The sequence below is a fragment of the Helicoverpa zea genome, chromosome 28, assembly GCF_022581195.2.
Source record: "Helicoverpa zea isolate HzStark_Cry1AcR chromosome 28, ilHelZeax1.1, whole genome shotgun sequence".
Taxonomy (NCBI): Eukaryota; Metazoa; Arthropoda; class Insecta; order Lepidoptera; family Noctuidae; genus Helicoverpa; species Helicoverpa zea.
In genome coordinates, this window is record NC_061479.1 from 5,614,305 (window position 1) to 5,641,710 (window position 27,406).

The following is a 27,406-nucleotide window of genomic DNA, read 5'->3' on the forward strand; positions in this document are numbered from 1 at the left end:
TACATATTAGAGCTCACAATGGGTCATTGAAGAAGGATGCGTAGATCTGATCGTAGACGATGAAATGTTCAGAAATCAATATTTTTCTGATGTTGATCATCGAAATATTCCAAATATTAGGGTCCATTAATTAAATTTGATAACATATAATACGACAACTTTATTATTCAATCAACCTCGAGTCATCAAATCATCTAAATCAGCGAAATAAAATATAAAGGAAATGAATCCCACGCAACCTTCTCAATTTTTTATCTGTTCCACACGCAGTTTCAGAACGGATGGCAAGCTTCGGTACGGCCGCTAGTAAATTTCTGGAAAAACAGCGATAAAAGCCTAAATAAAGTCAAATAGTTTATAAAGAACATCCAAACGTTCTACATTTATATCCTCTCCATCGAAAATGGTAAGTAAACTTATATTGCCGCTGTATTTTGATAAAACAAATGGCGGGTAAAAATAGGTTACTTTTTGCAGTCCCACACGATTTTATTGGTTCAACCTGGGCCTAGGCCTGAGACGAGGACTTATTCCGACTATGAGAGCGTCAACGACTGTATGGAAGGCGTATGTAAAATATACGAGGAGCATCTGAAAAGACGAAATCCTAATACGCCGACTATCACATATGATATATCGCAATTGTTCGATTTTATCGATCAGGTAAGCAATTTACTTAATGTAACTATCTATAATTAGATGGTATACTAACTGTATATAATGTTGCTTTTATGAATATGTATAGGGTCCCTACAGAATGCTTAAGATAGCATGTATTTGGTGGATCAAGTTTCAATTCTACCCACAACTTTAGCTCAGCACTACTTTCAGTTCTGGCGAAAGTTTTATCTAGAGAATACTGGCCACTTCCTGCGATAACTACCACCTGCACTCCAAATAAACAACAAATGAAAATTTTTATGTGTAACTTGCATAACTGCACAGTTTTATCCAAATCTATACAGCCATTTGATCACAATTTGAAAACAAACACAAAGACTTTCCTTCATGAGTGTCACAGCCAATCATCCTCTGAGCCGTTTTCCCAACTGTGTTGGGGTCGGCTTCCAGTCTAACCGGATGTAGCTGAGTACCAGTGCTTTACAAGGAGCGACTGCCCTATCCCCTTGGTTAGACTGGTGTCAGACTTCCTGGCTTCTGGCTACCCGTAATGCAGGGCAACCTACAGTTTAAAGTGCCATCCGAAACACCGTCATTGGTGTCTAAGACATACTTAAAAAGTACATCAAACTTAGAAAAGTTACATTGGTATGCCTGACTTTGAATCAAACTCGGGCCCTTAAACTCGAGAGCCACCACGACTTCTACTGCCATGACATGACTTGAGTGTCACTGCCAATATCATTAGTAATACATTCGAAAAAATGATTTTTGTTATTCCAGCTCGCAGACCTAAGCTGTCTAGTCTACCAGAAATCCACAAACACGTACGCACCATACAACAAAGACTGGATTAAAGAGAAGATCTACGTCTTACTACGTCAAGCCGCAGGCCAGGGCGATTAGTTTACAACATTCTTAAACAGAGTATAAACACATGGAGTAAGTATTTAAGTACTGTAGATATGTGGTCTTACTACAAAAACTTAAACTGTGTCAAACACTTGTCTAAAAAAAGTGTGTCATAAATTGACATTTTTTTAGACATGTGTTAAACTGACGTTTAAAAGTTTTTGTGGTACGACAGAGATGGGGTTTAGAATTTGTAATTGAGTAACTTTCGTACAAATTGTCTTCGTCTATCGGTTAACGGTAATAAGTCAACTCAGTTCTTTTTGCTTGGGGTGTGTGCACTATGTATCTATAACCAAACCATAAGCAGGTGTAAAATCGCTGTCCCGTTGGTCGGAATACGTGATTGACAACTAAAAATGGATTGTTTATCGTTAAAGTTTAATGGTGAAACTCAATGTTAAGAATTTTTTGTGTGTTTTGTTTAACATACCTTTAAAATAAATCTGTATCAAATATTTTCACTTCTGTTAGTTTTGTTACTATGTAAATTAATTGTACTCAATACTATTTCAATCTATGATAACTCCATTTCTTTCATAATAAGGATGTGAAATGAAACCTTAAATGTAAACTTTTGGATACAAAACTGAATTGAACTTGATTTTAGGTATGAACCAAAGTTAATGATGGATCGCAACTAATTTCAGAGCACAATTATGCTCATGTAGCCCATTCATAGGCCATTCAATTTGTGTGCTATTATTCTGGTGCCTTTTCCTAATCAAAGATGTTGAGAAGACTTTCTTAATTATTATTTATATTTATTTAAAGCCTTTTTATTTCCATTTCTTTACAATAGTATGTTAATTATTATTTGTTTTAATTGTTTATTTAAAAAATGGATCCCATATGGGTATAGGCTTCTTAATTAAATACAGCAATAATTTTGGATAATTCAACCTGATACTCTCAGTTTCTTGATTTTAAAATTCTTTAAAAACTGTCTTATTATTATGCTTAAATATTTCTTTTAAAACTGGTTTCACATGTGTGAACGGAAGTCGCCAATTTTACTACATACTTTCATTACCTTAAAAGTTAGAAGGTAAATATTTATATATATGTATATTCATATTTACTCCATGTGCCTAGTACTCCATTAATTTGTAGCTTAGTGATATTTGAAGGCAATTTCTGTAAAAATCATCTTTCAGTCTTACCCGACTGCGCTAAAACAGATTTGTAATCAGTTTCAAAAGTAGGATAAATGGGGTTTATAGTTCTTTTCAAATAAGTTTGCTAACCCGAAGTTAGCTATAACATAAAAAAATTGCCTCCAAAAATCGCCATTAATTTGTAAAATATATCTCAAAATATGTTTTCGTTTTAATTATTTTTTTGTTGGTATATAACAAAGACTATTTCGATATTAGTTCTTCAATAAGTACCTAATTAAACTGTGTGGTGAGGAAATTAAATTAATGATGTTAATTAATTTAATATTAATAATAAATCAGGTTTTTTGATACACAGTGTGGTTGTGTGATTTAAATTTCAAAAGAACTCAAAAAAGCAGGACTGCTTGCTTAAAACTTCTTAAAAGGGTATCAAAAATAACTTTTCAAGTAAGAAAATGGATCATAAAACAAAGTATAGTTTTCATTAAATAACTATGCCACGCCGAAGTTAGCTAAAAATGACTTCACAATAGTCATAATGTACTTACAAAATCTGTATTCAAAAATAAATAAAATGTCATTTATATCAGGCAAGTTCACCCATATCAGAAAACAGATTGGTCACACAAAGAAATTATTATTATTCATTAGAAAAAAAAAGTATTACTTATCTTACAGCCATTTTGTATATTCCATTATGTATCTGTTGATTTGCTTCCTAGAGACAGGCATTTAACATGACTTGAATAGGGCTAATCAAAGAAATAACAATAAATTCTATAAACAATACCAACAAATACAATTCTATAAAGAATAACAACAAATATATAGAATAATGTGAACAACCGTTAAACGAGGTATACCTATGCGATGAGTCAAATAGCTAACTTCACACTGGCAAAGATATTCTATGAAAACTACGTTCCTGTTGATTTCGAGTTTCAAAATAACTTTCTACTACGCTGTTGTGTGTGCGTCTAATTGAATAAGGAAACACGTCCATTTTGAACAGACTTCAAAAAGTTCAAAAATACTTCAGAATCTTTTTTTTCTGTCATTTAATTAACGGGTCAATTGAAAAAGTAATGATTGTTATATATATACAATTATAAATAAATAAATATATTCTGATGATTATTGAAAAGCGCTCTAAAACTGGATTTTAGAATGCGCCTAATTGTTTTAACCTTAAAGGCGATTTACACCATTTAACTATAACGATAACCAAACCATAACCAGCCGTATACTTGCCGCCCATTGGTCACATCGGCGATATGACAACTGAACATTTCTCGGTTATAGTTAAATGGTGCAATTCAGCGCAGCTAGAAATATTGATCAGCTAAATTAAAATTAAAAACGAAGATCGCTATATTTTCTTTAAAACAAATGATTAATTATTATTAATAAGTGTGTTTTTAAGGGTGCGTCTACACGGTGCATGTAGCTGGAGCAAGTTAACTTGAGCAAGTGACAAGTGCACGCGGGTGGGAAAGAAAAATTCTTTGGTATAATCATCGGCACGAATCTTGAGCGCTGACCTTCACCTACGCAGAAGTGATTTATTAGCAAAGAACCAATTCCGAGTGACGGCTATGACGCGATGCGCTGCGGGCCAATCACCGCTTTAGCCCGCCCCCTGCGCCTCACTTCATACCACAAAAGGGATCCAATAAATCACTTCTGCGCAGGTGAAGGTCAGCGCTCAAGATTCGTGCCGATGATTATACACGCGCGAGTCGCTGGACCCGCACGTGTTTTAAATGCATATTAACTGCGCATGTGCTACTTGCACCGTGTAGAAGCACCCTTATTTTAAGTTATGTAGGTACAAGATGTGTAAGTCATTTTTTTTTACTTCCTCATTTGTTACTCTCTATGTTTAAGATAGATACTATTAAGTACCTAAGTAAGTGTAAAATAAAAATTTGGCAATAATAAATCTGGATTTTATTTATTTGCAAAACTTTTTCCTTTTGTAATGTAGGGTGAATATAAAAAAAAAATAATAATAATAATAAGCCCCGCAGGGCATCTGAGGCGGATGACGGGGAGTAGCGACCCCGCGGGGCTATATATCCGAGTGCTCCAGGGAGAGTATACTGTCCCCCACCTCCGGCTTGCCGGAGTGAAGCATGACGGGGGATAGGTCTCCCGCCTCTTGGCTTGCCTTCATCGGCCGGTCAGAGTGGAGTCGCTAGAGCAGGGTTAGCAGCCCGCTCGGAGGGTAGGTGCCTCGTGGTAAGTGGCGAGTGGGCCGGTGATGCTGGACCCACAGGGAGCGCGTGATCTGCGTTTAAAGTCCGCCGAGGTATCCTCACCCTTCAGCCGCTCATGTACCTGTTGCCCCCTTGTTGCGATTTAGCGACTGATTCCCGGGGGCCCAGTAAGTGAGTTGGCGAGTCTCCACCTGCCATTTTTACGTGTATTTATTACATTGTTATCGGCAGGTGCCATAGTTCCCGTAGTTTCCCCATTCCTAGTCCACTAGCATCTCATCACAATAGCCCAAGTAGTTTTCATCCATAGTTAGCAATAGTTTAGCACAGAACCGGGGATTGTCCTTGGGTACATTTCTATAGTGTATAAAGGGATAATCGTCGGTTTTGTGTCACCATTTCATTAAAGTTGTCTCAAAAGGGCTTCAGCGTGTTGGCTTCGGCCCCACGTTCGCCTCCCAAAAATCCGGGACTCTATAGTCCCGAGGTCTGGTAGAGACATACCAGAAAATAATAATAATAATCCGCCCCGCAGGGCATCTGAGGCGGATGACGGGGAGTAGCGACCCCGCGGGGCTATATATCCGAGTGCTCCAGGGAGAGTATACTGTCCCCCACCTCCGGCTTGCCGGAGTGAAGCATGACGGGGGATAGGTCTCCCGCCTCTTGGCTTGCCTTCATCGGCCGGTCAGAGTGGAGTCGCTAGAGCAAGGTTAGTCCTGCTCGGAGGGTAGGTGCCTCGTGGTAAGTGGCGAGTGGGCCGGTGATGCTGGACCCACAGGGAGCGCGTGATCTGCGTTTAAAGTCCGCCGAGGTATCCTCACCCTTCTCAGCCGCTCATGTCCCTGTTGCCCTCTTGTTGCTTTTCAGTGACTGATTCCCGGGGGCCCAGTAAGTGAGTTGGCGAGTCTCCACCTGCCATTTTAACATGTATTTAATACATTGTCATCGGCAGGTGCCATAGTTCCCGTAGTTTCCCCATTCCTAGTCCATTAGCATCCCATCACAATAGCCTAAGTAGTTTTCATCCATAGTTAGCAATAGTTTAGCACAGAACCGGGGATTGTCCTTGGGTACATTTCTATAGTGTATACAGGGATAATCGTCGGTTTTGTGTTACCATTTCATTAAAGTTGTCTCAAAAGGGCTTCAGCGTGTTGGCTTCGGCCCCACGTTCGCCTTCCAAAAATCCGGGACTCTGTAGTCCCGTGGTCGGTTAGAGACATACAAATATAATAATCCGGCTTGCCGGAGTGAAGCATGACGGGGGATAGGTCTCCCGCCTCTTGGCTTGCCTTCATCGGCCGGTCAGAGTGGAGTCGCTAGAGCAAGGTTAGTCCTGCTCGGAGGGTAGGTGCCTCGTGGTAAGTGGCGAGTGGGCCGGTGATGCTGGACCCACAGGGAGCGCGTGATCTGCGTTTAAAGTCCGCCGAGGTATCCTCACCCTTCTCAGCCGCTCATGTCCCTGTTGCCCTCTTGTTGCTTTTCAGTGACTGATTCCCGGGGGCCCAGTAAGTGAGTTGGCGAGTCTCCACCTGCCATTTTAACATGTATTTAATACATTGTCATCGGCAGGTGCCATAGTTCCCGTAGTTTCCCCATTCCTAGTCCATTAGCATCCCATCACAATAGCCTAAGTAGTTTTCATCCATAGTTAGCAATAGTTTAGCACAGAACCGGGGATTGTCCTTGGGTACATTTCTATAGTGTATACAGGGATAATCGTCGGTTTTGTGTGTTATATACCATTTCATTAAAGTTGTCTCAAAAGGGCTTCAGCGTGTTGGCTTCGGCCCCACGTTCGCCTTCCAAAAATCCGGGACTCTGTAGTCCCGAGGTCAGAAAGAGACATACAAATAATAATAATGTTTATTGTCAAAAAAGCAACTTTACATTGTGGTAGTTACTGTTGAGCCACAAACTAAGCACAGCTTGTATCTTGTGGCTCTGAGTGCTTTAATATTGCTTATATTATAAAGTTACATAGGTACCAAATCTTTGGAGATGAAATAGTAAAGGAAATTATGAGCTAAGGATGTTGGAACTTAAATTGAGGTACATAATATAAAGAAAATGAATTTAAAACAAGGTGATTTAATCGGGCTTTTATGCCAGTTTGGTGTGTATGTGAGGGCATGTGTGAATGAGTGTATGTGTGAGGTGAGAGAGTGTGTGGTGTGTGGTGTCTGTGTGAGAGTGATAGTGTTGATGGTGTGGGTGACTTTGTAGGTATGTTGATGGTGTTGGTGGCTTTGTAGGTACTACAGCAGAGCTTCGGTTTCGATGTAAGACAGTTTTAGTAGGGCTGCAGTTATCTTCTTTTTACATATATTGTGAGTACAGTCTCTAAGGTCACAAATTCTGTTGATCTTGTTGTACGTGCTAGGATTTGAGTATTGGGTACAACGTCTGGCTAATTCAGAGTTGGCATTTGGTAAAGGTATTCTAAAGATCCGTTTTCTAAGTAAGTCCTGGTAGTCGGCGCGTTTTTTGATGACGGCGTGAGTGGCAAGAGTTGCCATGAGTATAAATAGCTGTCGAACTCTTAGTACACGGAACTTTCCATACAATGTGTCTGTAGGAAATTTAAACGGTAATTTTAAGGCTACCTTAATTAGAGCTCTTTGTGCTCTTTCCAAAGTTATAAAAGTGCTTTTTCCAGCACTCCCCCATATGCGTATGCAGTACTGAATGACGGATTGGCAGAGAGCGAAGTATACCGTCTTCAGTACGTCTAGTGGTGAGCAGTCCCTAAGTTTTTTCATAACCTGAATTAGTTTTCGGACTCTAGCAGACAGTGAGTAGATGTGTGCCTTATAGTTTAAGTGTTGGTCTATGATGACTCCGAGGTACTTAATGGTGTCAGTACGTGCGATTGTGTCGCAGGCGCAGTGTTGTTGGGAGTCATTATTTTGCGGTTGTGTGCACGAGTGTATTTTTAGAGTGAATGAGCGTGGAGGACAGGTAGAATTTGTCTTGCAGAACGTAATGAACTTGCTTTTGGTTACATTTAGTGTCAGTAGATTATGGTCTAAGGATTGTGCTATCTCAGAAAGTCCGCGTTCAGCCAGTTCCCGTGCACAGTCCCAGGACCTTCCATGAAAGACAATGGCTGTATCGTCGGCGTATGTGACAATTTCAGCACCGTTCAGGGGCAGGCTTACTATGTCGTTTATGTAAAGTGTGAACAAGGTGGGGCCCAGCGTGCTGCCTTGAGGTACTCCATATTTAATTGGGAGGAGTTTGCTTTTATGTCCACCTATTTTGACGTATTGCTTACGGTGTGTGAGGTAGCTGCGGAACCATTCCAGTGTGTTGCCCCTAATGCCAATGAGCTCGAGTTTTTTTAGTAGCAGTCCCGTCGACACCGTGTCGAAAGCTTTTGCCAGATCGAGGAATACACCAATGCAGTATTGTCCGTTTTCGATATAGAAGGAAACTCGATCTGTCAGAAGTGACACTGCGTCTTCGGTGGATCTACCTTGACGGAAGCCGAATTGCCGATCTGAAATTATGTTATTTTTATCGAGATATTCTGTGAGTCTTTTGTTAACTATTTTCTCTAATATTTTTGAGACTATGCTTAAGAGAGCTATGGGTCTGTAATTTTTAGGGTCGTCTTTAGGTCCAGTTTTATAAATGGGGGTCACGGATGCCGTCTTCCAGGAATCTGGAAAGACACCGGTTTCTAGACTTAAATTGAATATGTGGGTTAATGGTTTGATAAAGCTATTGATGCATTTAGAGATTAAGTAAACTGTGAGTTGATCGGGACCAGGTGCACTGTCTATTTTTAGATTCCGTATAATGTTGGTGATTTCTTCATCGTCAGTAGGACTCATAAAGAATGATTGTGAGTTGTTTTGTTGTGACCGGTAAGAGTCTATTAGTGTGTTGTGTGGTATCCCGAGTTTGTTGAGGATTTTGGCTGCGTGCTGTTCTCCTACGTTGACAAAGTGCTGATTGCAGGTATCAAGTGCTTGTGTGGGGGAGGTGCTAGATGTAATTAGTCTTGTAGCGCTGTTTTGGGTGCTCTTGTTTCCGCAGATGTTTTTTATAGCCGCCCAGAGTCTTTTAGGGTTGTCCTTATTTATGTGTATTTCCTTTTCGTTGTGTGTGTTTTTAAGATTGCGTAGTAACATGTGCACGTAGTTTCTATAACGTGTATTGATTAGGTGTTTGGTGTCATCACTAGGGTTAGCTTTGCATTCTAGGTGTAGTTTGTCACGTTGTCTCATGCATCTTATTAAGCCGGGTTGGATGTTAGCAAGTTTCCTGGAGATCTTTATTTGTTTTGTGTGCTTGTTGATTGCGCCGGTGACAATATTGTTAAATAATTTTATCGAGTTATTAACGCAGGAGGAAGTGTAAATGGGTTCCCAGTCGGATTGAGCGATGTCGGCATCCACAGCATCCCAGTCAGTTTTAGTTTTCCAGCGTTTGGTTTGTATCGTGTTCGGCTTAAGATGTACACTGCACAGCGCTAAGGGCACCTACGCATTATGCGGTTAGCCGGACTGCGGTCAGCCGTGCGGCTGACCGCAATAAAAAATTTGTACGAGAATGTAGTTTTCATTCGCACTACGACGCGGCTGCCGCCCGACCGCTCCGGTCGTTCTGAGCGCTGCGGCCCGACCGGCGGCCAGCCGGACGGTCGCCATACACACTACGCGGATATGCTAGTTTGCGGTTGCCCGCCATTGACGGTAAACGTGTTCACCAACATTCGCGCATTTAACTGATACTTTATTAATATGGATTTCGTTACCGAAAAAATTATAATCGAGATACAAAATAGGCCAGCAATCTGGAATACTAAATCCGCAGAATATTCCGATAAAAACCAACCGCAAACCACTACGGTTTCTAAACGCACTTTCCGGTTGGAGTTGCGGCTATCCGCCACCCGGCTAACCGCAAGCGCAACCGTTTCCTACGGTTAGCCGGACGGCTGACCGCATTCCGGCTAACCGCATAATGCGTAGGTGCCCTAAGTCATGGTCCGTGATGGAGAGGTTGCAGACGAGACCGACTGCAGTTGCGTTGGTTTTAACAAATATGTGGTCAATACATGAACCGCATCTCGTAGGAGCAGTAATCGCGGGAGTCAGGTCGTGTGAAGCCATGAGACATGAATAGCTAGAAGCCTGGTTATTTTCTAAGTCTATAATGTTAATATTAATGTCACCAGCTACTATGGTTGTTTGCTTATGTTTTAGATCTGAAAGTATAGCGTCAAGGGAACTGAAGAAGGTGTCTGCGTTAGTAAAAGAAGGGGAACGGTATATTGCTAGAAGTGTAATGTCATATGTGATGTTTAAGAGCAAACTGTCAGCGTCAGCTAGATTGGCTTCCGTGCTATAGTTCGGCCATTCAGAGAATGCGTTCCTGACACGTCGCGATTGAACTGACGACGTAACTTTGCAATGGCGTTGCAGTTACGATAAAAATATTTTTGCTGGTTGTTTACCGTTTTAACAATTGAGGAGCATTAAAACAACATTATTATATCAATAATCAATGAATGTTATTACGTCGTCAGTTCAATCGCGACGTGTCAGGAACGCATTCTCTGAATGGCCGAACTATAGTAACGTTATTCCAAACTGTTCTGATGTAGGTAACAATACCTCCGTTTTTGTTAACTTGGGAACAGGTTCTGTCTATGTAGTACCCTGGAATTTCTTCTAAGATTGTGCCTTCAGACAGCCAGCTACCATGTGCTGGTGCTAGCTACCATGTGGTGGCTGTATATTGTATACTACAATATAAACATTGTATATAAATTCATATATGTATAAACCATGGTTGAAAGGTTCTTCTAACCTACAGACAGACATGTGTTGCTGGGTAGTTTGTTGCGCCACTTCTTCTTCCCAGCAAAAAAACATAGGAAGTGGTGAAGGGCGGGCGTTTTGGGGGTTGTCTTTTGTAAATCTCTGACGTTCAAAGTGCTGTTTTGCTGCCAGGTTTGAATAAACGATATTTGATTTGTTTGGTTGGTGCAATGGTCACCATGCCAAACTGCCGAAGTGATAGTTTAAGATCAAACTACCATTTGATAGATTGACAATGCGTGACTAGGTAACTATAGTAGTTTCGATTCCTGCACAGTCAACATTATTTGGCATGGAATGAACCAAATCTGCGCAAAAGTCTGTCCCGAGTGTTGCCAAGGAATATTTATTTATTTAGTCGATTTTATTCTATTTATTTTTTCTATTATGATATCTGTTTAGTTTATTTTTTTTACACTTTATTTAATTCTTGCCCCGGCAGACATCATCGCGTCAGCTTCGGCTCTCGCTGAAAATCAGCGCTGAGGCTTTTGTCCCGTATAGGGTCTCAGCATTATGCTGAGCGAGGGCCGTTTCACGCGGGGTGTGACACATATTTCCCATTACTGTATTTTAATTGTAATTCGTCTTTTTTTCTTATTTCTAACGACTGTAATTTTTATTTTTATTTCTTTTTTGTAAGGCAGTGTCACACGCGTGCGTGAATAAACTCATTAAAATATAATAAATTCATTTCATCATCAGTGTGATGAATATGTTTGTTGGCTGTGGTCTGGGTCTTGTAATTTATATAGTTCGGCCATTCAGAGAATGCGTTCCTGACACGTCGCGATTGAACTGACGACGTAATAACATTCATTGATTATTGATATAATAATGTTGTTTTAATGCTCCTCAATTGTTAAAACGGTAAACAACCAGCAAAAATATTTTTATCGTAACTGCAACGCCATTGCAAAGTTACGTCGTCAGTTCAATCGCGACGTGTCAGGAACGCATTCTCTGAATGGCCGAACTATAGTAAGTATAAACACAAACGAATTTAAATCGACATAATTATTTATTTTCATCATAAACCTATTTACATATTTCTTACTATTTACACTAAAATCAGTTTTAAAATTAACAGTTATTAACAAAAACAATTCTATAAAAATATTATTTTTTAAATATAAATAAAGAAGCCATGGGCGTAGCCAGCTTTGGGCTCAGGGTGGGGCAGCAGTCAACCTATCCCCCGGGGAAGGGCGGGGGCCCTCCGATTTTTGTATCTTGAGCTGTTAATCTCTTAATTTGAGAGGTTTATATTTTCGGGTACAGAAAATAAACAATCACACACAAGACAAAAGCCAAAAGCAAGGGTATACAGTTTCTGAATACGCGAGCGAAGCGAGCGCGAAATTTTTATCGGACTTAAACCAAATATTACGTAAAATTTAGCCCAAACGTACTTAACTTTTTGTTTGTTGACAAACGCAAAAATTAGGGCATATAGTTTCTGAATACGCGAGCGAAGCGAGCGTGAAATTTTTATCGGACTTAAACCAAATATTACGTAAAATTTAGCCCAAACGTACTTAACTTTTTGTTTCTTGACAAATACAAAAATAATATAGTTTCTGAATACGCGAGCGTCCTCAGGCACGGTGGAGTGATGACTTGCGCAAGACGGCTGGCAAGAGCTGGATGCGAGCAGCCGAAAATCGATCTCAGTGGCGTGCACTTGGAGAGGCCTATGTCCGGCAGTGGACTGCAATAGGCTGATGATGATACGCGAGCGAAGCGAGCGCGAAATTTTAATTATTTTTTAAGACTCAAAACCAAAAACTACATAAAGTAAAATGGGGGGACTAGGTACGACACACCCGATTTAGGTCCATACGAAAACCCCCTCGCTCGCATAGATAAGTCGATAAAAATAAAGTTAGATAACGTATAGCAACGTCGCGCAGCTAAGCTTCGCGGACCACTTGGAATGCCTACAGGGACCACCAGTGGTCCGCGGATACCGCTCGCTTTCAAATGACGCGCGCACTGCGCACGTTCGGGAACTCGAGCGTGCATTTTGTTTTGATCGCGCTCTTTTCAAAGTCGACAATTTTTTTTGTGCAATAACTTACGGATAGAACATATGATTGTTGATGTTGTAAGTTAGAGTTAGTAAAAAAAAACATTGTTTAATCAGACACCTGGTCAGAGCCAGGGCCCAGGGTGGGGCAATTGCCCCAGCTTGCCCCAGTGTGGCTACGCCCATGAAAGAAGCAACTTTTTAGGTTAAAAGATCTAAAAACACTAGTTTCGTAATGAACAGTGAATCCAAAATATCAAAGAATTTTCAGTAAAACATTTTTTTAAATTAAAAAAATCTAGTCTTTTTAATCAAAATTCTAGGCAGACAATCATATTTTATTAACATACTACCCATGTTAAAATCACAACAGTAAGACTGAGTTATACACCATTTAACTATAACGATAACCAAACCATAACCAGTCGTATACTTGCCGCCCATTGGTCACATCGGCGATTTGACAACTGAAAATTGTTCGGTTATCGTTGTAATTAAATGTTGCAACTCACTAACAGGTTTCCACAATGAAAATACATAATAGTTCTTATAGTTTGTAATTTACTATATCTTTAGTAATTTCGTATATAACATTTTATTCTACATTTTTAAACTATTATTTAGTGATATTTTTGTATTTATTTTCTATTATGTTCTTAAAATAGAGATGGAGCAAATATATGTTTCGGCGAATAATTTTTTCGGCCTAGGTGAAGAATTTGGCTTTGAAAATTATATTGAAGTAAGGTTTAAATAAATTAAATATTAACGACTATTATTATCATATTCGGCCATTAACTATCCCCCAACTATTCACTATTTAACCCTAAAGGTCATGGCACACATGGACGGCACGATGCAGCTGATGTTCGGTAGCAACAAGCCCGCTGTAACCCCACCATCGACTTTTTATATTGACAATATAAAATGTTTTATAATTGCCCGGGTAACTGGGTTGAGGAGGTCAGATAGGCAGTTGCTCCTTGTAAAACACTGGTACTCAGCTGCATCCGGTTAGACTAGAAGCCGACCTCAACACAATTGGTAAGAAATCTAAGCAGATGATGTTATAAAATAATTCATATGAGATACGATTTAAGGTTCAAATTCAAATGACAAGTTAATCGCTGGGTTAGATCTACGCCATGCTGTGACGATCATATGTGCCATGACCATTATTGAGCCGAATGCCGAATACCTAACTTTTACTCCATCTCTATTCCACTAGAAGATTTTACAAAACATCTAACTACTCTAGATTTAATTACAAAACTTATCTAAAGGTCTTTACATATGGGTATTTTGTTAAACCTCTCGCTAGATCTTTTAAAAGTAAATTACAAAAACTAGTTTGACATATCGATATGAACAAGAAAATGTTACAACTTAAGTTACCAAGTTATAGCAATAATATTGGGTTGCCCGGGTAACTGGGTTGAGGAGGTCAGATAGGCAGTCGCTCCTTGTAAAACACTGGTACTCAGCTGCATCCTGTATTATCTTGGAAAAGGCTAGGCGGATGATAATGATGAAATCTTTAATTAAGTATACAATTATATCTCCTTGCTGAATTTTATAATTTTCACTATTTTTCTATTGTTCTTTAAGAAATTATATACAAAATATTTTGTCTGCTAACAAATTCTCTATTCATTATTTTTACATACAATATAATTTAATTACCTAACTTTATAATCTTAAACAAATAAAATATAATAAAAAATGTCTATTTACATAAAATATATAACAACATTTTCTAATTAATATTTCTATAATAACATTCGAAATGAACACTCAAATAATATATATTTACATTATTCTGTCTTTTTATATACAAAACAATTACTATTTTGCTACGAATTGTAACAACAACTGAATCCTACTGAATTTCTGTTATTATATTGGGAACGGACTCCCAATGTTTAGGGTTCCGTACCCAAAGGGTAAAACGGGACCCTATTGGTTTCGCTCCTGTGTCTGTCCGTCCGTCTGTCACCAGGCTGCATCTCATGAACCGTGATAGTTAGAGAGTTGAATTTTTCACAGATGATGTATTTCTGTTGCCGCTATAACAACAAATACTGAAAACTAGAATAAAATAAATATTTTGGGGAGCTCCCATACAACAAACGTGATTTTTTTTGCTCGATATCTATAACGGCAACAGGTAAATGCGGTTTTATAAATAATGGTACGGAACCCTTCGTGCGCGAGTCCGACTCGCACTTGGCCGGTTTTTTTTTATACAGTAGTGGATTTTTTTTCAAGTTAAAGTAATTCACCATAAATAATGTGATTCACAAGACCAAATAATATTTAAAATTGACATCAACTTAATACAAATAGATGGTAAAGTGATAAACTTTTTGTTATGATGCATAAAGATGTTTTTGGGAGCATAGAATTTTGTACCTTATTCCGTTATATATAAGGTTCATTCAGATTCGCTAGATTTTGACTTTTTCTTCCTTTTACCTTTCGGATGCATTTTGTAGACATGCTTCTGTAGATCTTTTAGTTTTAAATATCTGGAAAGAAAATAATATCTTGTTAATATCTTATTTATTTTCATATTTATTATTTTCGCCTGCGTCCTCGGGGTACATCTTTCAGCACCCGGATAAAATATTTACCCTGATAATACTGTCAATGAATGGGTGAACAACTTGGCATAACGAGATTTTCCGTGTTTCTGACGGCACATAAAATTAGTGGATGCCTGCTGTCATTTGAACATCTTTGACAGTCGTTACGGATAGTCAGAAGCCAGAAAGTCTGACAACCAGTCTTACCAAAAGGGATTATGTTGCCCGGGTAACTGGATTAGAGAAGGTCAGATAGGCAGTCGCTCCTTGTAAAACGCTGGTACTCAGCTGCATCAGATTAGACTAGAAGCCGACCCCATCTTAGTTGGGAAAAGGCTCCGGAGATGATGATCACGCCCATTCATACCCTCCTCCTTTTTTTGAAGTCGGTTAAAAGGTGAAAACTGTACTGTACATTGATGGGGTTTCGACGTCCTATGGGACTGTGTAAATGGACTAGGTATATAGCTACTTGCGCAAGACGGCTGGCAGGAGCTGGATGCGAGAAGCTGAAAATCGATCTCAGTGGCGTGCACTTGGAGAGGCCTATGTCCAGCAGTGGATTGCGATAGGCTGATGATGATGATGATGATGATGATGATATAGCTACTTACTTGCAAGCGCACTGTTTGCAGGGAAACTTGAAGTCTTCGGGTTTGCCGTGGACCCTGGACTCGTGGCGGTCTCGTATCGACTCCGTGGAGAAGTTGCGCCGACATACTGTACACTGATGGGGTTTTGAAGTGCTGTGGGACTGTGGGCAAGGGAAAATATGTTTAAATATGGGTATTATTTGTATGGTATTATATTTATATGGTAATAAAAACTCCTATGTCCATATCCCGGATCTAAGCTACCTCCCCTCTGATTTTCAACTTAATTAGTCCAGCTTCATGCGTGATGGCGCATGACCAATGGATATAGGATTCATTTTGTACATCTAGATATATATATACAGGGTGTGTCGTACCTAATCACATTAAATCCTATCACATATACTTTATGATATTATATAGCGAATTGTAAAATAAATGTCCTAATCCATTCAGTGGTTTAACCACAGGAGTACTTTTTCTTTTTCATAATTTACAACATCATGTGTAAAGCAGAGATAAAGTTAGGAGTATCGAATGTTTTAACCAGTTGACAGCTGTCAGTTTTCAAGGGAGAATTTCAGTTCTTTGTAATGACTGACTCTTAGAATGTGTTCTAATTTTCGCATATTTTTATACTATTTTATTTGATTGAAATTTTTTTTTTATTGTTTGAGTTAATCAACATATATTAACGTATTTAATTTAATGTGATTAGGTACGACACACCAACGACATATTACTTGTAACTTACCACTTTCAAGTGCCTCTTGAGACTAGAGTTAGTTCCGAAGGCCGTGTTACAGATATCACATGAATATGGCCTTTCGTTGCGATGAGTTCTTTCGTGTACCTGAAAAAAAAATAATACAATTTTACATAAATATTCACATAAAATCTATCTTGATCTCAACTATGTTGGGGTCGGCTTACAGTCTAACCGGATGCAGCTGAGTACCAGTGTGCAACAAGGAGCGACTGCCTATCTGCACTCCTCAACCCAGTTACCCGGGCAGCCCAATAGCCCCTAGTAAGATTGGTGTCAGATTTACTGACTTCTGACTGGGATATTCTAATGACCAGCCAGACCAGCCAGACCAGCCAGAATCTACAGTTTAACGAGCCATCCAAAACACAGTCATTGGTGTCCACGATATACTTAGTACATTCAAACTTAGAAAAGTTGCATTGGTACTTGCCTAGCCTGGAATCGAACCCACGCCCTCATACTTGAGAGGTTGTTTCTTTACCCACTAAGCCACCACGACTTAACTAAATAATACACTACTATGTACAGTAGAGCGTCGATTATCCGAACTAATTGGGGGACATGGGTGTTCGGAAAACCGGTATTTTCGGATAATCGAACTAATGTAATTATGTATGTATGTATATTGATTCAGCCATACGAATTTACGTTCAGGTAAATGAAAACCATATTATTTACATTTATGAATATCTTTAATGACAAATAGGAAATAAACAAAAAAAAAAGTGCAGACAATTTGTAGTAAAACTAATCTTTACTATGTAATTACAATTAACACTTAAAAAAATCTTGAATTTTCGTCTGTCGAAGCAAGCCTACCCGCTTACGAGCGGCTAGATCACGTATAACTTGGTTGCAGATTCGCCTTCCTCTAACCGTTTATTAATCTCGTATTTATCTTTCATAGAAAGAACAACACGTTTACGTTTAGGCATTTTAAAGAAAAAGTTTACTTTCACGCGGCAAAATTAACAAGTGCACGAATGAATTAAAAACGAAACACAAAACACGCGAGTAGGTACAATAACAAGTGCACGCGCGGGCGGCGCGCGCGAAACCTGCGCCGCGCGGTCGGTGGTGGGGGTGGGCATTGACCCGCGCCATTGACGTTCGGATAAGCGGTCGTTCGGTTAAGCGACGTTCGGATAATCGACGCTCCACTGTATAATCATCGGCAGGGATATTGAGCCCTGACCTTGACCTTCGCAGAAGTGATTTATTGCCTTAAGTTGACAGTGCGCAATAGTGGCGAAGGGTGGTTTATTGAAATAGGGAAGCCGCAGCAAAAAAAAAAACTGGGGGGGGGGGATTCTCCACCTTTTAGCACTGACTGAGAGACTGATAGTTTGAACATGTTTTTCGAGGAATTCTGCAGATTATTAATATCTACAAAACTTTATTCCATAAACTACTAGAATCTGAGAAAAGTTGGCACTAGAAACAATACATTTTATTTAATTTACAACGGCCTGTTAGCCATTGATATTTATCGTATAGGAATACATTTCATGTTTCATAAATCCGTCACGACGTTAGTAATTTTAATATTGACGTAATATTGATAGGTAATTCACCCAAGCGGCGTGCTCGAGTTTTATACCTAACACGTTTTTATTCTCAAAACATATCCTTGAAAAACAAGTTTCTTCCTAAAGTAAATAATCTGTCAGAAAACAGTCTAATGCGACCAATGCTATCCTAGTTAAGTTTTAAAAGTAGGTACACTAAAAAGAAACCTGATGCAAAGTGTCTACTTACCAAAATAACTCATTTCAACGTAGGTCTCTCTATTTTCACTACACAATACACACACGAACTATGTTATTTCCAAATGATACACACGCTAATAAATTCAATTAAATAATACAACGAACAAATTGTTAATGATATTATCTAAAACAAAATAAGATAAAACAGAATAAGATGAGAGGGAATTTGTCTGATTTGTTTGTTTACATATTTGAGAGCTCTAAGCGCTGCGCGCTGTCACTCGCGCGTAGACAGATATAGCTACTCTACTCTTGACGCGTTCTTTCTCGTTCAGTCGCGAGTTTTGATTGGCTGGAAGCCGCTCCGTGAGCCGGCTTACCGCTCGCCCATATGCCGCGAACATCGCGCGGCGCGGCGTGGATGACGTCACGCAAGCGTAGTTTTGTTTGGAGGAGGAAGCCGAGGCGCTTACCGGCTTGTTTAGTAGGAGCAAAATGTTTCAAGTAATTTATAGACAATTTTTTTTACGGTGGTAGGCGTTTTGTTATACCTACATATTTAAATTGTGTGATTTAAATGATTATATTAATTATACCTATACCTTTATTATAACTTATACCTATGCTTCTTTCTTTAAATTCGAAAGGGAAGCCGATGGGAATCGGCTTATAAGGACGCCTAGCCACTGGTGCGCAAAGCGATCCCCACTCTTCCGCCGAGAGCTCATTATCCGTGCCGATAACTATACTATCTTACATTCAACACCTTCCTCTCTTCTAACTATCTTGCTGTGCCCATCAGGGTCCATAATTGTGACTATCATATTATATTTTCCGCCTAATGTACAATATGGAATGCAATAAACGATAAATCAAAATCAAAAGTCAGTCAGCACTTTTCGAACGTCAGACATTTAGGTACAAAAGACAGTCCCCAAAACGCCCACCCTTCACCACTTCCTATGTTTTTTTGCTGGGACGAAGTGGCACAACAAACTCCTCAGCAACACATGTCTGTCTGTAGGTTAGAAGAACCTTTTAGAAGTTTATAATATATATGATATGATACTCAAATTGAATACCTTCAGTCAAACCTTCTCACCTGCAAACTATACGACTCAAAGAACCCCTTCCCGCAGTAGGTACACCGGAATGTGGCGCCGCGTAACATTCGCTCGTGTGTCTTCATATGCATCTTCAGGAGCGCTTGAGAACCGAACTTCTTAGGGCAGTCGGTACAGGCATGGGTTTTTTCCTGAAACAAAATATTATAAAAGTGAATATTTGTGTGTTTGACGTGCAAACATTTTGGATGAAAATTGGCAGTAATAAAGCTTAATCAGATTAACACATAGGTTATTTTTTATATGCCAGTGAGGGTAGTTCTTTCGGGTAGCGGGTGTAACTGAAAATCACTATCAAGAACCACTCCGCACAGCTGGTTAAAAATAACCATTGTTAATATAATGACCAGACATCTAGACACAGAAATACTGTTTGAAGTATGTATATTTCCTGAAATAAGAATGTTAAAACAAACGCTTCAGTTTTTCAAATAATTAATTCACAATTACGTACCTGTGCAAAAGATGACAGTTAAAACCAAGTGCCTGATTTTTGCCGCTCGATTTAGCTTCACACGCAAAGTTCAAGCAGAAAATTCCCCAGTGTGGAAAAACCAATCGGAAAATCCTCTTGTGGATGCGATTTAAGTAAATATAACTCACCAAATGTGTATTAGAATGCTTGGCTAGCGAGTGCTCATACTTGAACCGCTTGGGGCACTCGCGGCACTGGTACCCCGCGCCGCTCTCCGCTGTGTGGGTAGCCATGTGCGCTCTCAACGCCGAACACCGCGATATCCGCCCGACACAGATGTCTGTCTACTGCACTAGCTAGCCCGGGGTCACTACTCCGCGCACGAGATTAAAATATAGCCTATGTAACCCGGGGATAGTGTAGCTATCCAATAGTGAAACGAACAAAAAATGTGAAATCATTTCTTGATGTTAATTTTTCAACAGTAGTTTTACCAGCATCCTGTGGAAACTATTCCGCGCACCTGGATAAAAAGTAGCCTATATAGCCTAAAAAATCTAATATTACTATTTTTATACAGCAGTTTCACCAGTACCTATCCCGTCGAAGCTACTTCCCACACCTACCTAGGATATAAAGTAGCCTATAGCCCGCATCCCGTAGAAATTACTTCGCGAACCTGGATAAAAAGTAGCCTATAGCCTAATATTAGTATATTTACTCACCAAATGTGTATCAGAATGCTTGGCTAGCGAGTGCGAGTACTTGAACCGCTTGGGGCACTCGCGGCACTGGTACCCCGCGCCGCTCTCCGCTGTATGGGTAGCCATGTGCACTCTCAACGCCGCCCAAGATGACATAGACTTGTGACAGATCTTACACTCTCTTATACGGGTCGGATGAGACCTAGAAAAGAAGAAAAAAGATTACCGATTTCCAAAATAGAAGGTGAGGGAGTGTCAGACTCTTACTGACTAAAAACCGTCATGTTCCGTCGTAGGCCTTTTATGTACCAGGGCCGCGGTAACTCGCGCGAACAATCCCGCAGTCCCAGCGGGCCTTAGCTCTGCTGGGCCCCGCTGGGGTTGCTGACATCTCTATGAGGAGCTCGTGGAACAACGCGCGCCGTCGACACTACGCGAGTATCTCAGGTTATATCATCATCATATGCCTAGCTTTTTCTTAACTGTGTTGGGGTCGACTTCCAGTCTAACCGGATGCAGCTGAGTACCAGTGTTTAACAAGGAGCGACTGCCTATCTGACCTCCTCAACCCAGTTACCAGGGCAACCCGATACTGCTTAGGAAAGGGGCTGTTCAAATATTACGTATTTAGTCAAATATTAGCAGATTTATTACAATTATTTACCCCCCCCCCCCTCACCCCATCCCCCTTGTCAGCAAAAGTAAGCAAAGCTTTTACCCCTTCCCCCCCATGCTTACGTAAACATTTTTCAGTTAAAAATGTATTTTTTTTATATTATAATTATAATGTTTTAGTATCCGAACAAAACAATACACTGACAGAAGAAATTTAGATAAGTGAATAGCGCGCGGTAATTCCCCGAATCGATTCTAAAGCGAGTGCCTATACGTATGCATGTATATTTGCGGGAATCCCCGAAAATGCGTTTCGTTTTCAAGCAAAGACAATGTGAGCGTTGCCATTCGTCTAAAAAAGTAAATAACTATCGATGACGTAATCATCATCTGGACTCCCCTACATCCAAAATAAGCAAAACAAAGACCCCCCACCCCCATAGTGCTTACGTAATACTTGAACGGATCCAAAGTACAAACAGACTTAGAAAAGCTGCATTTTGATAAAAGGTACTTGTACAACTTGGCATCAAACCCACACTCATGCTTGAGAGGTTGGTTCTTTGCCAACTAGGTCACCACAACATTTTTGCTACTTCCAATATTTTTCATACCCGTGATAAGGGTGAAATATGTTTTGTACACTACAACTTACATAATAGGCTAGTTTCCTAAAAAGTAATAATTAGTCCGTCTTGTAGATTGTCCAAAATTAAGCGATACGTATTTTTCCTTTTTTAAATTGGATCAGAACATATTAAGATATAGGGATTGTTCACACCAAACGTATTGTCCGCCGCTGACTGTGAGTATACTCACTGTCTGCCCCAGTGTGAACGTCGACTCAATCTGCAGAACGCGTACTCACCAAGCCGACAATAGGCTATAGCGTACGATGCGCTACATGTGTGAACAAAAGAATAGGCTCTTGTAGGTTCACACTAGATGCGTACGCTGAGCGGCTGACTATTCTACACATAAAAGGGCTCAGTATTTGAAATTGCTCGTAGTATTTTATAAACGACAAAACTAGCGTAATTTATTTTTTTCAAATCAGACGTTTTACTGATATTTCAATAAAAGAATTATTATTAAAAAAACAAAATACCCGACTGCACACTAAAAAAAGAGTAAAACAAGCCCCACAATAATATTTAATTTATAAATATTGATGGAAAGCATCGCAGGCGGGGACCAACAGAGGCTTATTTATAGTCATTTCGGTTGTGCACCATTTAGCAGAATTTTCGTTGGTGGCGGTCAAGGTGGTCCCCGCCTGCGATGCTTTCCATCAATATTTATAAATTAAATATTATTGTGGGGCTTGTTTTACTCTTTTTTTAGTGTGCAGTCGGGTATTTTGTTTTTTTAATAATAATTCTTTTATTTATAACTTTTTAGCTGTTTTTATTTAACGAAAATGTTGTAGATGTAGAAGACTATGTATATGTAAGTACCATTTTAAATTATTTCGACGACATTTGGCTTTAGATTACGAGTGATGTTACTCCGCAACATAAATTTACCGCCAATCTGGACTGTTGGTAGTGAAGAAGAAAAAGAATTAGGTGAGTCATTACTGCTGAAGACCGTCAACGACGTGTGCCCTTATGCGTGTGCCCGCATTCGGGCTGTATACTCGAGCATATTATCCCCCTCCGCACCGCGCCGCGCGCCGCATGCCAGGCCACGCCCTATCTTTTTGCTTGCTAACGCATGAGTTGCTTTGCGTTGACGCAGAATTAACATGTTCCCGTGGGAATTTTGAGAAAAAACGTATCCTATATTAATTATTACTCCCGTGATTGAAATGAATCTAATGATACCGCATACATATTTTTTTAAAGGGAAATTTAGAAAAAATATCCCGTGGGACTTTTAGGATAAAATGTATCCTATGACACTCCCGTAATCAAGACAAATCTAACGATACCTCATACATCAAAATCCATCAAGCCGTTTAGGCTACAGGAGGTCACAAAGGAACAGACATACATACATACTTACATACACTCGAAAAACATTACCCTCCTTCTTTGGCAGTCGGGTAATTAAATGATGCGCATTCAGATAGTTGCCATTTGCGAAGCTCTAGAGGAAGACGAAAATAATAAAAAGAAGAGATTGTGGGTACATCCCTTAAATTTGAAGAGATGTTTTCTTGGTCAATTTCATACTTTATATTTCGAATATAGACTTTATCCAAATAAGTTCAAGAAATATTTTCGTATGACAGTAAAACATTCGATGAGTTACTATCTTTAATACGTTTAAGTTTATATAAAAGGGACACTAATTATCGACGTGCTGTACCGACCGAGGCGCGGCGGTGCGTACGCGGCGGAGCGGCGCTATTCGGCAACTGCGTCCGCGTAGCCAATCCGCGTCCGCCGTGCATAGTCGCGTAGTAAAATAATCGGCCACTGAGAGTCAGCTACAACAGACGACGTAACAGCGTATAGTCGGTTCGGTGTGAACGACAATTTCAATATATATGGAAAAGCAATAAACTGCGTAACGCGCGCTCACAGTCAGCGACCGACAATACGTTTGGTCTGAACGATGCCATAGCGTATTAAAGTTGAGTGTGACGTCACAAAGTGCTACAATTTTCAGAAATCTCTGACGTAAAAGGCCCCCACTCCTAATTTTTGAAGTGTTGTATCTTTGTAATTTTACGGTTAATTAAAAAAAGAAAAAATACGTATCCGATGTTTTTTGATTATCTAAAAAGCGGACTAAATATTATTTCGTTATTTCCACCCTGGATATTACCCTATTGTTAACACCTTATTTAACACCATATTTCAAGCAAATAAATGATTATTAAATTATTATAATAATTTAATTATTAAATAATTAATAATTATAAAACGAAGTTATGCTACACAAAAATATACGTAATATTATAATATAAATAAATACTTAAATATTATACTTCATACTACTAACTATTATATAATCTGTGATACTACTATATTACATTAAACGCCTTCCTCTCTTCTAACTATTTTGCTGTGCCCATCAGGGTCCATAATTGTGACTACCTCTATTATTTTATATTTTCCACCAAATGTACATTATGGACTGCAATAAATGATATGATATGATATGATACATACACACATACACACTACACGCTACATTTACTTGGCACCCGCCCGTAAATGCAGTCAAAACTAGCCAAGAGGCTAAGAAACAGAAATATTTACCCACAAAAATTATTACATTATTACTTTAGAATTATTATTATAATTTAATAATAAATGACGGCTGGCAGGAGCTGGATGTGAGGAGCTGGATGTGAGAAGCTGAAAATCGATCTCAGTGGCGTGCACTTGGAGAGGCCTATGTCCAGCAGTGGACTGCTATAGGCTGATGATGATGATGATGATGATTATAATAATATAAAAGTTACATTAAAAACTCACCTCTGTCTATGATTCTTCAAACTACTTTTAGAACTGAACACTTTATCACAATCTTTACACGGAAAAGTTTTACCATCTACGTTCACTTCTTCCGTAACCTCCTTGGAGTTCATTCGCTCTATAATCTTTGCTTCTTTGCGTTCAAACCGTTTTTGTTCTCTTACTTTGGCTATTTCCATGCGTTTAATGTTCGTTAGGCCGAAGGTATGCCACTTGTTGTGGATTAGAAACCGTTTTGGGTGCTTAAATAGGAGCGCACAGTGCGGACATTCGAATACTCCTTCCGGTTTTATGTCTGGAATTGAAATGTTAATCTACATATAAAAGTAATATTATAAAGGAGCTTTGTTTGTTTCTTTTTACAAAAATGAATTGATAAAAATTTAATTTTCCTGTGAAACAGGAAAGCTTTTAATAAATTTCGATAAAAACTCTATGCAATCAAACCTACTTAAAAGTTAATTTTACTGTGCCTGATAAGGTCCATAATTGCTTCAACACGTATAGAATAGAATAGCATTTATTTCTTACTATATTTTCTATCTTGGACACCAAAGGCTGATGAAAAGGTGAAGGAAAACATCTTGAGGAAACCCGGACTATTTAGTCTGAAATCAGCAACCTGCATTGAGCAAGCGTGGTGATTAATTCTCAATCCTTCTCTGTGTGAGAGGAGGCCGCAGCCCAGCAGTGGGACGATAAAAAGGCTGTAACAGTATATGCTTAGTGCATGCTTTGCCAACTCTTAAAAAATTGGAATGAGAGCAGTAGGATAATGCTGACAATTTATAGAATGCAAATAAAGATTATTGAAGATATTAAAACATCAAAAATATATTCACCATTTTTATAAGCAGCGACCGCTTCAGAAACGCTACAATCTCCTTCAATAATCCTATAATTCACTTGTCCTTCTCTATGAAAACCATTTACATCTTTTACAAACGGTGTGTAACAATCCGAGTCTGCCCAACTGGCTTTTTCCACTTTAATTTCGATTGTATTGTCCGTAGTGACCTCTACGTCTTCCGTTATGAAATGTTGCATTATACCTAAAGGTTTTAAATCCTCTTCCTCACTTGAAGAATCGTTTTCAGACTGCGTTTTGCTTTTACTACTGTTAATGGTGTTATTCGGTTCATTATTGTCCGTATTTGACTGTTCTTTTGATAATTCCTTTATTGGTTGTGGTGATGTGGTGGTAGTTTGTGAGTTTTCGGTACTTCTGGAAGGCTTTGGGGCTTTTTCAATTGTCACGTCTGATGGAAGATTGGTTTTAGTATTGTTCGGTACAATAGGAGTGCTTGGCTGTTCTCTAGGTTTATTCGATGAATTTATTAGAATATCCTCAATTAACTTCACAGTGTTTTCAATGTTTTTCCGCCTTGTGCTGTCTATTTGTAATTTTTCTTGCGGTTTTATGCTTAAATCTAAGTTATTAGGCGCGTTGTGATATATATTGCTGTGTATATAGTCGTTGTTGACGCTGTTTTGTTTAATATACGATTTATTTGGTATCTGAGGTATATTTAAAGGAGTTTTTATTACATTCTGATCTCGTAAACTGTCGTGCCTTGCTGCGTCGATAAATCGCTTATCGTACGCGCTATTCATCATGTTGGCATTGTGCTCGTTCTGTATATTCAAATTCATTGGAAACATACCGTTTGGAAACGACAAATCGTTGATGTTATTAGCATTTTGGTTCATATACGTATGTTGGAAACCCAGTTGTTGATAGTTCGGATATTGACCCATTTGTGAGGGAATAACTAGTGGAGAGTGGTTGTAATGGGCATAGTCTTGTAGGTTGTAGTGCCCGCTAGCCGCTGGGGCTCCTTGCTGCGCTATTTTGCTCAAATTATTGATGTTATGAGCTATATTCAAGTGTCCACTTATCGGTGTCATGTTCACGGGCGCTCCCATGTTAACCGGCGCCTCGTTCGGCCCGTAAGGACCAGTGTTATGCAACATAGTTGCTACAGTTTATAACTTAACACACTTTTCACGTTTTACCGTTACATTTTAATGTCGAAAACACTAAACAAATAAAGCTAATGTAAGCCATTTTGTCTTTTTGACATTTCAATGTCCACCCATAACCCATTACAAAAGTGAAACAGATAAAATATTTGACCTGATATTCAATCATGAATGAAATAATTCAGTCAAGTCAGACAAAAAACCAAAAAAGATACACTTTTAAACCTTGCTGCTTAGATATTTCAGCTTCAAAGTATGAAATTAAAGCTTCAGAAAATGTTGGTAACGTCAAATTTTTATTATATTTCACTATTCATCATCGTTGAAAGCTGACGATTTTTACTAATCATAAGGTGCTGCCTTAGGAACAGCCTTATATAATTGTAAACATATCACATTTCTACATTAACCTGATTTAATTGATAAAAAATTTAGTTGTGTTGAAACAGCTGTTTATCTTTCTGTCTCGATCATTCTATTCTATTCTATTTTTGGATATGGCAATCCGTGTCGATGTCAATTCGACGATTCTGCCAATGACAAGTGGGATGACAAGCAAGTAGTGCTTTTAATGAAAAAAAAATAAAAATAATAATTATATATTGATTTAAGACGGAGCTGTGGCCGATCTTGTGTAACTTAGTGTGTTAGTAGGACGGCACTGAAACAAACAGAAATACATTTACATATATAAAAATAACAAGAAAATGTTAGTAACACATAACATACATATACCACA

At 39.0% G+C, this 27,406-nt stretch overlaps 2 protein-coding genes across 2 annotated transcripts; one reads left to right on the forward strand and one right to left on the reverse strand.

Moving 5' to 3' along the window:
* The first annotated feature begins 245 nt into the window (after window positions 1–245).
* On the forward strand, window positions 246–4,596 carry LOC124643752 (enhancer of rudimentary homolog). The gene is made up of 3 exons (XM_047182817.1): window positions 246–406; window positions 478–663; window positions 1,405–4,596. The coding sequence occupies exons 1-3, from the start codon at window positions 404–406 to the stop codon at window positions 1,525–1,527; spliced, it is 312 nt and encodes a 103-aa protein (XP_047038773.1). The 5' UTR covers window positions 246–403; the 3' UTR covers window positions 1,528–4,596.
* Window positions 4,597–13,280: 8,684 nt separating this feature from the next.
* On the reverse strand, window positions 13,281–26,799 carry LOC124643802 (oocyte zinc finger protein XlCOF7.1-like). The gene is made up of 7 exons (XM_047182900.1): window positions 25,527–26,799; window positions 24,685–24,979; window positions 20,660–20,840; window positions 19,498–19,650; window positions 16,672–16,770; window positions 15,939–16,078; window positions 13,281–15,267 (listed from the first exon to the last, which is right to left on the reverse strand). Exons 1-7 carry the CDS (start codon window positions 26,656–26,658, stop codon window positions 15,174–15,176), a joined length of 2,094 nt encoding a protein of 697 aa, XP_047038856.1. The 5' UTR covers window positions 26,659–26,799; the 3' UTR covers window positions 13,281–15,173.
* Between the last annotated feature and the right edge of the window lie 607 nt (window positions 26,800–27,406).